We start from the raw sequence: 15,634 nt of genomic DNA, 5'->3' as shown, positions 1-15,634 counted from the left end.
CTTTCTCTCCTTCCCTCTCTCCGTGTGTCTGTCCTGTTAGAACTGTCAGTGAGACGTCGCCACTCTGCAATGTCAATACCCATAATCCCCTCTGTGTCTGGCTCCTCCCACACAGACAGAACATTTTACACAGGCTATTCAAAAGCCCTAGACTGGACCCGTCTTATGACTGTCTGTCTGACCCAACCATGACCCAGTCAACAGACCAAACAGACAGACATGTGACATTATATAAGAGTTCCATTGGAAGCATCACTAAGGTCGGGAGAGTTTGGGTTCTGGGAAATGGCAATCAAAAATTATCTCACACTCCTGCTAAGGGAAATAAACATTTATCAAATGAAGGACCAAAAGGTTTGAGTCTGTTTGGTGACAAACTGTTATATCACATACATATGACAAATCACTAATTGACCTAAAAAGAACAACCTAACAATAGCTCTTATTTCACCCCAGATATCAACGGGGCATACGGGGAATGGACCAAAGGCCATAGTCTTCTTATAAGGCTAGGGGTCACTGAGGGAGATGACATAGACGAATCATGACCCAGATATACAGTGCCTTCGGGAAGGTATTGAGACACATTGACTTTTCCCACATTTTGTTATGTCACAGCCTTATTCTAAAATGGATATAAAAAATATACATCCTCTGTAATCTACACACAATAACCCCATAATGACAAAGTAAAAACAGGTTTTTGGACATTTTTGCAAATTTATGAAAAATCCAAAACAGATACCTATTCAGACCCTTTGCTATGAGACTCGAAATTGAGGTCAGGTGCATCCTGTTTCCATTGATCATCCTTGAGATGTTTCTAGAACTTGATTGGAGTCCACCTGTGGTAAATTCAATTGATTGTACATGATTTGGAAAGGCACACACCTGTCTATATAAGGTCCCACAGTTGACAGTGCATGTCCGAGCAAAAACCAAGCCATGAGATCGATGGATTTGTCCGTAGAGCTCTGAGACAAGATTGTGTCAAGGCACAGATTTGTGGAAGGGTACCAAAACATTTCTTCAATGCGAAGATCCCCTAAGAACACAGTGGCCTCCATCATTCTTAAATGGAAGAAGTTTGGAACCACCAAGACTCTTCCTAGAGCTGGCCGCCCGTCCAAACTGTACAATCGGTGTGAAGGTCCTTGGTCAGGGAGGTGACCAAGAACCCGATGGTCACTCTGACAGAGCTCTAGAGTTTTTCTGTGGAGATGGGAGAACCTTCCAGAAGGACAACCATCTCTGCAGCACTTCACCAATCAGGCCTTTAGAGGGGCCAGACGGAAGCCACTCCTCAGTAAAAGGCACATGACAGCCCGCTTTAAGTTTAGCAAAAGGTACCTAAAGGACTCTCAGACCGTGAGAAACAAGATACTCTGGTCTGATGAAACAAGATTGAACTTTTTGGCCTGAATGCCAAGTGTCATGACTGAAGGAAACCTGGCACCGTCTCTACGGTGATGCAAGGTGGTGGCAGCATCATGCGGTGGGGATGTTTTTCAGCGGCAGGGACTGGGAGACTAGTCAGAATCAAGGGAAAGCTGAACAGAGCAAAATACAGAGAAATCCTTGATAAAAACCTGCTCCAGAGCGCTCAGGACCTCAGACTGGGGCGAAGGTTCAATCTTCTAACAGGACAACGACCCTAAGTACACAGCCAAGACAACGCAGGAGTGGCTTTGGGACAAGTCGCTGAATGTCCTTGAGTGGCCAAGCCAGAGCCTGGACTTGAACCCAATCGAACATCTTTGAATTGACCTGAAAATAGCTGTGCAGCAACGCTCCCCATCCAACCTGACAGAACTTGAGAGGATCTGCAGAGAAGAATGGGAGAAACTCCCCAAATACATTTGTGCCGAATTTGTAGCGTCATACCCTAAGAAGACTTATGGCTGTAATCGCTGCCGAAGGTGTTTCAACAAAGTACTGAGTAAAGGGTCTGAATACTTATGTAAATGTGATATTTCTGGATTATTATTTTTTTCTATAAATTTGCAATTTATTTTTAAAAATCCTGTTTCTGCTTTGTCATTATGGGGTATTGTGTGTAAATTGATGAGGGGGGGGGCGATTGAATCAATTTTAGAAGAATGCTGTAACCTAACATAATGTGGAAAAAGTAAAGTGGTCTGAATGCTTTCCAAAGGCACTGTATACAGTATGTTATAACTGAGGCAATGTGACACTGTGACAGGCAGGGCACAGACCTGTTCAGAGTTGTTAATCTGTTCTCCACTGGTATACATGTGCGACCTCTACTACATCAGCCATACAGGCTGTATGAATCAGATATGTACAGATGTAGGATCTTAATTTGAACCCGTTTGCTACAGTTGGAAAATAATTCTGATGCAACAGGAAATGTGATTTATCATGTGGATTATCAGGACACTAATGCCCCATGTATACAGAATCATTGAATGCTGATCTCCATCTATTGTTTATACTCTGTTGTCTACTGACTGTGTATGTATAAACTGTATTCTCCACATAGCTCATCCTAATATACCTAATACATACCATTTTATTTTCCAAACAATATACTGTCTATATACACCACACGTTTATTATTCTGGATTGTCACACTGCTCACTGTAATACGTGTACTTTTGGATGGTTATTTCTTGGTTTGTTTTTTGTTTAATTATTTGTGTATTAGTATTGTATTTGGGAGACATTCTACTGCCCTGTTGGAGCTGGCAACATAAGCATTTTGCGGCACCTGCTACAACACCTGCAAATATCTGTGTACACGACCAATAAACTTTGATTTGATTAATGGACATTTTGTAGGGATTGATACAAACAAGTCTGAAATTTAGAAGGGGAAAATTACTAACTTCAGAAGCCTTTTAAACCTCAAAAACACTACAAGTTTAAAATGTCCTGAAAAAAGTTATCCTGCAACAGGGTGATCAAATTAAGATCCTACATTTGTATCTGTTATGATGACTGAGGCCTGTGACAGGGCCAGACCTGTCCAGAGGTGTTCTGCTAAATTATCCACACAGGCTTTGCGAATAATAGACATAACATCCAGAAGTGGTGCGTGGGTGAAATCACTGGGGAAACCAAGCCTGTGTTGTGACAATTGTGTTGTTTGCTCTATAACCTGTTAGTTCATATGCCTTGACACCATGAACCTGTATATAGGCCTAAAGGCAGAGATGATAAGAACACACAGTGGCAGAATAAATTCAACCACACCTTTCTTTTATCACAAAACCGCATAACAACCTCTGTCCGGTGAAGTCCACAAATCATATTGCGTGTAACAAACAGTTACATGACCTACAGCATGGTCAAGCAAGTTAATGTTTCCGAAATGTTCAGGAGCTGCCTCCACTATTCCAGCAAAACTTCAACATTATCACCTATGCTTAGTCTAATACAGTGACAACTAAAAGATACCAAAAACAATTTGTCCAATCAACGTAAACTAAATATGATTTGGCTGTCCACGGTTCTGATTTCTCTCTCTCTCTCTCTCTCTCTCTCTCTCTCTCTCTCTCTCTCTCTCTCTCTCTCTCTCTCTCTCTCTCTCTCTCTCTCTCTCTCTCTCTCTCTCTCTCTCTCTCTCTCTCTCTCTACTCTCTTCTCTCTCTCTGTGTGTGTGTGTGTGTGCGTGCGTGCGTGCGTGCGCAAGTAGAAAAAAACATGTTGATTCACCCTACTGGTAGAGAAACACCAGTGCCATCCTCCTCTCTTTCATGTTGACGAAACGGTCTATAACATCATACAGTACACTTCAGTTTTGTTGTCATGGGTTACCTGGCTAAAATGCTTGCTCGCTAGCCTAAATTCCTTTCATGGGCAACGATGGCCCAGCTAGTTAACATTAGCCTTCTACATCTAGCTACACATCCTCTCAGGCCAGGGGCACAAAGTATGAATTTACGGTTGGATCAGAATCGCCATTATAATCATTGGCCAGTACGGAGAATTAGGTAAAACCCACAAGTCCAGATCCCTAGCTAAATACATGGTTAATTTACATGGTTAATTTTCAAGGGCCAATTTTAGCTAGCTAGCTAGCCACCGGAGGACAACAATACAACAGCACAACTATTTTTTTTCTGTCATGTGACATTTTGCTCTTGATGTGATGTGATTGGTGTGCAGCCAAATCCAAGCTGGCTTCTCTTGACACTTTTTTCTGGTGCGCCAGGACCATTCACAGCTGAACTCACTCAGTTTAGATCAACGCTGATTGGCTATTATTTTCTAAATAAAAATTGTCAAGGGAGGCCAAATGCTCGCTGGGATGCTTTCTCCAGTGTGAGACATTCAGCCTCTTGTCAATTGAAGGAACATTATGAAACTCAGAAAGACGAAAGATACATTATTTTATTTATTTTTCTTATTTTCTTGGTCAATTTTTTGGAGGAAGCCTGTGTCCAGTGGGAGAGCTGTCCAGTGAGGACTGCCCTCACCAGATATGGGCTGCCCACACTGGGCCACACTGGGCCATACTGGGCCACACTGGGCCACACTGGGCCATACTGGGCCACACTGGGCCACACTGGGCCACACTGGGAAAATGCCTTGAGGGCCAATGTGGAGCCGATGAGCAAAGGTGCATTGGCCTAATGTGGGCAACCAATATTTTAGCCCGCATTGGGCCCACATAATGCCAATGTGGACATGTTTGCTGGTCTAGCACTACTGACCCAGTTTGGCTAGCAGAGGTCAGTCACTGCATGTTGGTGAGCAACGCTTCTGAACTAGCTCTGTCATGTGACGTGTTAGGCCTCAAGTCCAGAGAGGTTACTCACCAGCCTTCAGCTGGCTCAGTAGTCACTCAGTCATCACTCAATAGTCACTCGGTAGTCACTCAGTCATCACTAAATAGTCACTCGGTAGTCACTCAGTCATCACTAAATAGTCACTCGGTAGTCACTCAGTCATCACTAAATAGTCACTCAGTAGTCACTCAGTCATCACTAAATAGTCACTCAGTAGTCACTCAGTAGTCACTCAGTAGTCACTCAGTAGCCACTCAGTAGTCACTCAGTAGCCACTCAGTAGTCCCTCAATAGTCCCTCAGTCATCACTAGTCCCTCAATAGTCACTCAGTCGTCACTCAGTCGTCACTCAGTCGTCACTCAGTCGTCACTCAGTCGTCACTCAGTCGTCTCTCAGTCGTCACTCAGTAGTCACTCAGTAGCCCCTCAATAGTCACTCAGTAGCCCCTCAATAGTCACTCAATAGTCACTCAGTAGTCACTCAGTAGTCACTCAATAGTCACTCAGTAGTCACTCAGTCGTCACTCAGTCGTCACTCAGTCGTCACTCAGTCGTCACTCAGTCGTCACTCAGTCGTCACTCAGTCGTCACTCAGTCGTCACTCAGTCGTCACTCAGTCGTCACTCAGTCGTCACTCAGTCGTCACTCAGTCGTCACTCAGTCGTCACTCAGTCGTCACTCAGTCGTCACTCAGTCGTCACTCAGTCGTCACTCAGTCGTCACTCAGTCGTCACTCTGTCGTCACTCTGTCGTCACTCTGTCGTCACTCTGTCGTCACTCTGTCGTCACTCTGTAGTCACTCTGTAGTCACTCAGTCGTCACTCTGTAGTCACTCTGTAGTCACTCTGTAGTCACTCTGTAGTCACTCTGTAGTCACTCTGTAGTCACTCTGTAGTCACTCTGTAGTCACTCTGTAGTCACTCTGTAGTCACTCAGTAGTCACTTTGTAGTTACTCTGTAGTCACTCTGTAGTCACTCAGCCATCACTCTGTAGTCACTCTGTAGTCACTCTGTAGTCACTCAGTCATCACTCGGTAGTCACTCGGTACACTCAGTAGCCACTCAGAGGCCCACCATGTGGGTAGTGGACAAGTGCACACTTCAGGAAAAAGTGTAGAGTATTAAAATGCATAGCCAGCAGGGGGGATCCAACCCTCCAAGAGCCCAAACATTGACATCAATTTAGACATAACATAGAACTCTAGTCTTCACTCAGTGGCCACTCAGTAGTCACATACAGTAGATGAGCTTCATGGATTCATACTGTGCACTGCAGAGGCTCAGTGATAATCCTGAATATCCCAACAGAGTTAATCCCAGGGCCAGTGGTATCCTGAGCCATCCAACACGTGCAGTAGAGAGTGGCAGGCACGCATACAGGCCAGGCCAAATTCATCATCAGTGTAATCTCATTCTCAGACACAACACTCACTTGATGAATGACTAAGAGGCTTAATTAAATTGTGTTTAACGAGATGAAGAGCATATGTGGGATTATTTGGAGGTAAGGAGATCTTAACTGTGAATTTCTACCATAATAAATATTTTTTGAACTAACATGGAGTTTTTAACCAATAAAAATATTTTATTTTACCAAAATATAGATAGGTATAATGTGTTAATTTAAATATCTAACAACCAAATGAATTAGATGTAATTCAATCAATCAACAAGTTTCAAAATCATACAATCAACACAGAACATTTTACAGAGAACAATAGAGATTATATTTCTCTGAATTCAATTGAAAGGTTTTGAAAATCTGGTTTTGAAAAAATATATATATACTATGTTGTTAACTTGATATGCAAATAAAATGTATATAATGAATCTGTATTGGAAGCCCTTTATTACACACGCGGCACTATGTGTCAGTAGTGGCACATTTAGTAGGGTGGTAAGGAATTCAGGTAAATATTAGAAATTTTATTGGACACATACACATTTAGCAGATGTTATTTTTTTAAATTTGATTTAACCAGGCAAGTCAGTTAAGAACAAATTCTTATTTACAATGACTGCCTATTGGGTTTAACTGCCTTGTTCAGGGGCAGAATGACAGATTTTTACCTTGTCAGCTCAGGGATTCGTTATCAAACAACCTTTCGGTTACTGGCCCAACACTCTAACCGCTAGGCTACCTGCCGTTATTGGCCCAACACTCTAACCACTAGGCTACCTGCTGGTTACTGGCCCAACACTCTAACCACTAGGCTACCTGCTGGTTACTGGCCCAACACTCTAACCACTAGGCTACCTGCTGGTTACTGGCCCAACACTCTAACCGCTAGGCTACCTGCCGTTATTGGCCCAACACTCTAACCACTAGGCTACCTGCTGGTTACTGGCCCAACACTCTAACCACTAGGCTACCTGCTGGTTACTGGCCCAACACTCTAACCACTAGGCTACCTGCTGGTTACTGGCCCAACACTCTAACCGCTAGGCTACCTGCCGTTATTGCGGGTGTAGCGAAATGCTTGTATTCAAACAGTGTGTGAGTGGTATATAGTCTGAGTTTGGGAGGAATAGGATTCAAATGTGCCTGTTTTTTCAACCCTCAATTTATACCACTTCTGAAGAACAACCCATGTATTACAATGATGCTAGACTCTGGAGATCACTAAACATTCAACATCTTCTGTTACTCTTCACATTACAGATAGCTTCTGTGTTACAATGGCATTCGTTATCTACAGACATCTGGGGACATGGAGGACTGGCCTGGGACAGGGTCCAACCTCCGGGAGGACTTTGCCCATCTGGGGACATGGAGGACTGGCCTGGGACAGAGTCCAACCTCCGGGAGGACTCTGCCCATCTGGGGACATGGAGGGCTGGCCTGGCACAGGGTCCAACCTCCGGGAGGACTTTGCCCATCTGGGGACATGGAGGACTGGCCTGGGACAGAGTCCAACCTCCGGGAGGACTCTGCCCATCTGGGGACATGGAGGACTGGCCTGGGACAGAGTCCAACCCCTGGGAGGGCCCTGCCCATATGGGGACATGGAGGACTGGCCTGGGACAGAGTCCAACCCCTGGGAGGACCCTGACCATCTGGCTTGATGTTGAATAAACACCAAGGTGTTTCCCCCCTCTAAAGACTCAGCTCTGCCCCATGCTGATCCTGTTAATGTGTTTTAGCCAGGTTTCTGTTTTAATACGTTCAGGTGCTAAACACCTCCCCCCCCGAGGTAAAAGATGATTAATGCCTATGAATGAGCAACGCTTTCATGGCCCGAAGCTCCTTAAATCACGTAATTTAGCTGTGGATGGACACACATACCACTGCATCTTCCACAGATCAATACACAAGCCAGTCAGAAGGAGGTGAAAAGAGAACTCTGTACTTTAGAGATCATCTCTTTGAAGTGAATGACGAGCCCCTCCTTGTAGGCCCCATCCCGTCTCAACTTGGGCATTTCAGAACGGAAATTTGATTAGTTGATCCGTTTTAGCGACACACCACTTTGGTGTGAAAGAGGGTCCGGCTGGTGGTGACATTTGTGACCAAAGCACAGTCCCATATGAATATCAGAAGGTGTCGAGACCAACAGGTCACTCGGTCAGGAACTACCGAGGTAGCTGCTCTGTGTGAGGAGCACCTGTAAGGAGCCACAAGGAGTATTACCGTGGATCTACTGCAGCACTACCTACTGCTTCTGCTGTGTGTCCTCAGCCTAGCCTGTAAGTATGGCTGTTTGTTGTTGGCTCAGTGATGTACAGTGACAATGGCTACTGACTGATGGACTGATGTGACTTCCATCAACAGAGATACTTCATAATCCCTTTTGAATCTCAGAAGAACACAGGCACTGGTAGGGAGTGTTAAGCTGAGGACAGCAGTGTGACATGCTGATGGGGATCTGATTCTGATGCTGCCTAATGACTTACTGTTCAAACCTATTTACTTTGTGAATACCTGCTATGAATGACCATACTGTACATCACTTTATAATTCAGCCATGTCTTGGAACTAGCCAGAACAACTAAGGGCTGAGTCTGCATGTAGAAGTGCTGATCTAGGATCAGGTTCAATGGTTATAATCTAAAAGGCAAAACTGATCTAGGATCAGGTTCAATGGTTATAATCTAAAAGGCAAAACTGATCTAGGATCAGGTTCAATGGTTATAATCTAAAAAGGCAAAACTGATCTAGGATCAGGTTCAATGGTTATAATCTAAAAGGCAAAACTGATCCTAGATCAGCACTCCTACTCTGAGACACTTTATGAGGCCTGGTGTTACTTTGCCAAGGACTCAGAGCTCTGGCCGGTGAGGAATGTTGAGGAACTTTGTGGAACGTTGAGGAATGTTGAGGAACTTTGTGGAAGGTTGAGGAATGTTGAGGGACGTTGAGGAACGTTGTGGAACATTGAGGAAAGTTGAGGAACTTTGTGGAACATTGAGGAATGTTGAGGAACTTTGTGGAACGTTGTGGAATGTTGAGGAACTTTGTGGAACGTTGAGGAATGTTGAGGGACGTTGAGGAACGTTGTGGAACATTGAGGGAAGTTGAGAAATGTTTAGGAATGTTGAAGAACGTTGAGGAATGTTGTGGAATGCTGAGGAATGCTGAGGAGCGTTGTGGAATGCTGTTGTCAGCTTGGACAACTCTCATTGTAGCTACAAGGTGTTGATGTGTGTGTTTCTGTTTTCCAGCGGCAACAGTGTTGAACAAACGTGTGGATCACAGGAACCTGTTTGCACTGAGAGCCTGCTGTAAGAGACAGAGTTACTTTGTTAACATCGGCCATGGTAAAGTAACTGTAAAGGTATCCAAGCGATTAAGAGCGATGGGACAGTAACTAAAGGGTTGCTAGTTCGAATCCCTGAGCTGACTAGGTGAAAAATCTGTCTGTGCCATTAAGCAAGGCACTAAACCCTAAGTTCTCGTGGAAGTTGCTCTGGATAAGAGCGTCTGCTAAAGATTTCAAATGTAAAATGTAAAGCAGTAATGGGGACAGCAGTAACAGTAAAGCATCATGAGGACAGCAGTAATGGGGACAGCAGTAAAGGGGACAGCAGTAATGGGGACAGCAGTAACGGGGACAGCAGTAATGGGGACAACTGTAATGGGGATATCAGTAACAGTAAAGCACCATGGGGACAGCAGTAATGGGAACAGCAGTAATGGGAACAGCAGTAACGGGGACAGCAGTAACGGGGACAGCAGTAATGGGGACAGCAGTAATGGGAACAGCAGTAACGGGGACAGCAGTAATGGGGACAGCAGTAATGGGGACAGCAGTAATGGGAACAGCAGTAACGGGGACAGCAGTAACGGGGACAGCAGTAACGGGGACAGCAGTAATGGGAACAGCAGTAATGGGAACAGCAGTAATGGGAACAGCAGTAATGGGGACAGCAGTAATGGGGACAGCAGTAATGGGGACAGCAGTAACGGGGACAGCAGTAATGGGGACAGCAGTAACTGGAACAGCAGTAACAGTAAAGCAGTAATGGGGACAGCAGTAATGGGGACAGCAGTAATGGGGACAGCAGTAACGGGGACAACAGTAACGGGGACAACTGTAATGGGGAAAGCAGTAACGGGGACAGCAGTAATGGGGACAGCAGAAACTGTAAAGCATCATGGGGACAGCAGTAATGGGGACAGCAGTAATGGGGACAGCAGTAATGGGGACAACAGTAATGGGGACAGCAGTAATGGGGACAACAGTAATGGGGACAGCAGTAATGGTTACAGCAGTAATGGGGACAGCAGTAATGGGGACAGCAGTAATGGGGACAACTGTAATGGTGGACAGCAGTAATGGGGACAGAAGTAGCAGTAAAGCATCATGGGGACAGCAGTAATGGGGAGAGCAGTAATGGGGACAGCAGTTACGGGGACAGCAGTGTTGGGGACAGCAGTAATGGGGAAAGCAGTACTGGGGACAACAGTAATGGGGACAGCAGTAATGGGGACAGCAGTAACAGTAAAGCATCATGGGGACAGCAGTAATGGGGACAGCAGTAATGTGGACAGCAGTAATTGGGACAACAGTAATGGGGACAGCAGTAATGGGGACAGCAGTAATGGGGACAGCAGTAATGGGGACAGCAGTAATGGAGACAACTGTAATGGGGACAGCAGTAATGGGGACAGCAGTAATGGGGACAGCAGTAACAGTAAAGCATCATGGGGACAGCAGTAATGGGGACAGCAGTAATGGGGACAACTGTAATGGGGACAGCAGTAATGGGGACAGCAGTAACAGTAAAGCATCATGGGGACAGCAGTAATGGGGACAGCAGTAATGGGGACAGCAGTAATGGAGACAGCAGTAACGGGGACAGCAGTAATGGGGACAGCAGTAACAGTAAAGCATCATGGGGAAAGCAGTAATGGGGACAGCAGTAATGGGGACAGCAGTAATGGGGACAGCAGTAACAGTAAAGCATCATGGGGACAGCAGTAATGGGGACAGCAGTAATGGGGACAGCAGTAATGGGGAAAGCAGTAATGGTGACAACAGAAATGGGGACAGCAGTAATGGGGACAGCAGTAACAGTAAAGCATCGTGGGGACAGCAGTAATGGGGACAGCAGTAATGGGGACAACAGTAATGGGGACAACAGTAATGGGGACAGCAGTAACAGTAAAGCATCATGGGGACAGCAGTAATGGCGACAGCAGTAATGGGGACAATAGTAATGGGGACAGCAGTAACGGGGACAGCAGTAATGGGGACAGCAGTAATGAGGACAGCAGTACTGGGGACAGCAGTAACGGGGACAGCAGTAATGGAGACAGCAGTAATGGGGACAGCAGTAATGGGGACAGCAGTAATGGGGACAGCAGTAATGGGGACATCAGTAACAGTAAAGCATCATGGGGACAGCAGTAATGGCGACAGAAGTAATGGGGACCGTAGTAATGGGGACAGCAGTAACGGGGACAGCAGTAATGGGGACAGCAGTAATGGGGACAACAGTAATGGGGACAGCAGTAACAGTAAAGCATCATGGGGACAGCAGTAATGGGGACAGCAGTAATGGGGACAACTGTAATGGGGACAGCAGTAATGGGGACAGCAGTAATGGGGACAACAGTAATGGGGACAGCAGTAATGGGGACAGCAGTAACAGTAAAGCATCATGGGAACAGCAGTAATGGGGACAGGAGTAATGGGGACAGCAGTAATGGGGAAAGCAGTAATGGGGACAGCAGTAATGGGGACAGCAGTAATGGGGACAGCAGTAATGGGGACAGCAGTAATGGGGACAGCAGTAATGGGGACAGCAGTAACGGGGACAGCAGTAATGGGGACAGCAGTAACGGGACAGCAGTAACGGGGACAACTGTAATGGGGACAGCAGTAATGGGGGCAGCAGTAATGGAGACAGCAATAACAGTAAAGCATCATGGGGACAGCAGTACGGGGGACAGCAGTAACGGGGACAGCAGTAATGGGGACAGCAGTAATGAGGATAGCAGTAATGGGGACAGCAGTAACGGGGACAGCAGTAATGGGGACAGCAGTAACGGGGACAGCAGTAATGGGGACAGGAGTAATGGGGAAAGCAGTAATGGGGACAGCAGTAACGGGGACAGCAGTAACGGGGACAGCAGTAATGGAGACAGTAGTAATGGGGACAGCAGTAATGGGGACAGCAGTAACAGTAAAGCATCATGGGGACAGCAGTAATGGCGACAGCAGTAATGGGGACAGAAGTAATGGGACAGCAGTAACGGGGACAGCAGTAATGTGGACAGCAGTAATGGAGACAGCAGTAACGGGGACAGCAGTAATGGGGACAACAGTAATGGGGACAGCAGTAACAGTAAAGCATCATGGGGACAGCAGTAATGGGGACAGCAGTAATGGGGACAACTGTAATGGGGACAGCAGTAATGGGGACAGCAGTAATGGGGACAGCAGTAATGGGGACAGCAGTAATGAGGACAGCAGTAACAGTAAAGCATCATGGGGACAGCAGTAATGGGGACAGCAGTAATGGGGACAACTGTAATGGGGACAGCAATAATGGGGACAGCAGTAATGGGGACAACAGTAATGGGGACAGCAGTAATGGGGACAACAGTAACAGTAAAGCATCATGGGGACAGCAGTAATGGGGACAGCAGTAATGGGGACAACTGTAATGGGGACAGAAGTAATGGGGACAGCGGTAACGGGGACAGCGGTAACGGGGACAGCAGTAATGGGGACAGCAGTAATGGAAACAGCAGTAATGGGTCAGCAATAACCGGGACAGCAGTAACGGGGACAACTGTAATAGGGACAGCAGTAATGGGGACAGCAGTAATGGGGACAGCAGTAATGGGGACAACTGTAATGGGGACAGCGGTAATGGGGACAGCGGTAACGGGGACAGTGGAAATGGGGACAGCAGTAATGGGGACAGCAGTAACAGTAAAGCACCATGGGGACAGCAGTAATGGGAACAGCAGTAACGGGGACAGCAGTAACGGGGACAGCAGTAACGGGGACAGCAGTAATGGGAACAGCAGTAATGGGAACAGCAGTAACGGGGACAGCAGTAATGGAGACAGCAGTAATGGGGACAGCAGTAATGGGAACAGCAGTAACGGGGACAGCAGTAATGGGGACAGCAGTAACTGGAACAGCAGTAACAGTAAAGCAGTAATGGGGACAGCAGTAATGGGGACAGCAGTAATGGGGACAGCAGTAATGGGAACAGCAGTAACGGGGACAGCAGTAATGGGGACAGCAGTAACTGGAACAGCAGTAACAGTAAAGCAGTAATGGGGACAACAGTAATGGGGACAGCAGTAATGGGGACAGCAGTAACAGTAAAGCATCATGGGAACAGCAGTAATGGGGACAGGAGTAATGGGGACAGCAGTAATGGGGAAAGCAGTAATGGGGACAGCAGTAATGGGGACAGCAGTAATGGGGACAGCAGTAATGGGGACAGCAGTAACGGGGACAGCAGTAATGGGGACAGCAGTAACGGGGACAGCAGTAACGGGGACAACTGTAATGGGGAAAGCAGTAATGGGGGCAGCAGTAATGGAGACAGCAGTAACAGTAAAGCATCATGGGGACAGCAGTACGGGGGACAGCAGTAACGGGAACAGCAGTAACGGGGACAGCAGTAACGGGGACAGCAGTAATGGAGACAGTAGTAATGGGGACAGCAGTAATGGGGACAGCAGTAACAGTAAAGCATCATGGGGACAGCAGTAATGGCGACAGCAGTAATGGGGACAGAAGTAATGGGACAGCAGTAACGGGGACAGCAGTAATGTGGACAGCAGTAATGGAGACAGCAGTAACGGGGACAGCAGTAATGGGGACAACAGTAATGGGGACAGCAGTAACAGTAAAGCATCATGGGGACAGCAGTAATGGGGACAGCAGTAATGGGGACAACTGTAATGGGGACAGCAGTAATGGGGACAGCAGTAATGGGGACAGCAGTAATGAGGACAGCAGTAACAGTAAAGCATCATGGGGACAGCAGTAATGGGGACAGCAGTAATGGGGACAACTGTAATGGGGACAGCAATAATGGGGACAGCAGTAATGGGGACAACAGTAATGGGGACAGCAGTAACAGTAAAGCATCATGGGGACAGCAGTAATGGGGACAGCAGTAATGGGGACAACTGTAATGGGGACAGAAGTAATGGGGACAGCGGTAACGGGGACAGCAGTGATGGGGACAGCAGTAATGGAAACAGCAGTAATGGGTCAGCAATAACCGGGACAGCAGTAATGGGGACAACTGTAATGGGGACAGCGGTAATGGGGACAGCGGTAATGGGGACAGCGGTAACGGGGACAGTGGAAATGGGGACAGCAGTAATGGGGACAGCAGTAACAGTAAAGCACCATGGGGACAGCAGTAATGGGAACAGCAGTAACGGGGACAGCAGTAACGGGGACAGCAGTAATGGGGACAGCAGTAATGGGAACAGCAGTAATGGGAACAGCAGTAACGGGGACAGCAGTAATGGGGACAGCAGTAATGGGGACAGCAGTAATGGGAACAGCAGTAACGGGGACAGCAGTAATGGGGACAGCAGTAACTGGAACAGCAGTAACAGTAAAGCAGTAATGGGGACAGCAGTAATGGGGACAGCAGTAATGGGGACAGCAGTAATGGGGACAGCAGTAACGGGGACAACAGTAACGGGGACAACTGTAATGGGGAAAGCAGTAACGGGGACAGCAGTAATGGGGACAGCAGAAACGGTAAAGCATCATGGGGACAGCAGTAATGGGGACAGCAGTAATGGGGACAACTGTAATGGGGACAGCAGTAACAGTAAAGCATCATGGGGACAGCAGTAATGGGGACAGCAGTAATGGGGACAGCAGTAATGGGGACAACAGTAATGGGGACAGCAGTAATGGGGACAACAGTAATGGGGACAGCAGTAATGGTTACAGCAGTAATGGGGACAGCAGTAATGGGGACAGCAGTAATGGGGACAACTGTAATGGTGGAAAGCAGTAATGGGGACAGAAGTAGCAGTAAAGCATCATGGGGACAGCAGTAATGGGGACAGCAGTAATGGGGACAGCAGTTACGGGGACAGCAGTGTTGGGGACAGCAGTAATGGGGAAAGCAGTACTGGGGACAACAGTAATGGGGACAGCAGTAATGGGGACAGCAGTAACAGTAAAGCATCATGGGGACAGCAGTAATGGGGACAGCAGTAATGGGGACAACAGTAATGGGGACAGCAGTAATGGGGACAGCAGTAACAGTAAAGCATCATGGGGACAGCAGTAATGGGGACAGCAGTAATGGGGACAGCAGTAATGGGGACAACAGTAATGGGGACAGCAGTAATGGGGACAGCAGTAATGGGGACAGCAGTAATGGGGACAGCAGTAATGGGGACAGCAGTAATGGAGACAACTGTAAAGGGGACA

At 46.9% G+C, this 15,634-nt stretch overlaps 1 protein-coding gene across 1 annotated transcript; it reads left to right on the top strand.

Annotated features, from left to right (window-relative positions):
* The first annotated feature begins 12,082 nt into the window (after window positions 1-12,082).
* On the top strand, window positions 12,083-15,403 carry LOC139551379 (secreted protein C-like). The gene is made up of 4 exons (XM_071362864.1): window positions 12,083-12,332; window positions 13,071-13,310; window positions 14,508-14,747; window positions 15,210-15,403. The coding sequence occupies exons 1-4, from the start codon at window positions 12,083-12,085 to the stop codon at window positions 15,401-15,403; spliced, it is 924 nt and encodes a 307-aa protein (XP_071218965.1).
* The last annotated feature ends 231 nt before the right edge of the window (window positions 15,404-15,634 follow it).

Source organism: Salvelinus alpinus, chromosome 23 (assembly GCF_045679555.1).
Source record: "Salvelinus alpinus chromosome 23, SLU_Salpinus.1, whole genome shotgun sequence".
Taxonomy (NCBI): domain Eukaryota; kingdom Metazoa; phylum Chordata; class Actinopteri; order Salmoniformes; family Salmonidae; genus Salvelinus; species Salvelinus alpinus.
Note: the sequence above shows the minus strand (reverse complement) of the source record. Positions and strands in the feature narration are given on the sequence as shown.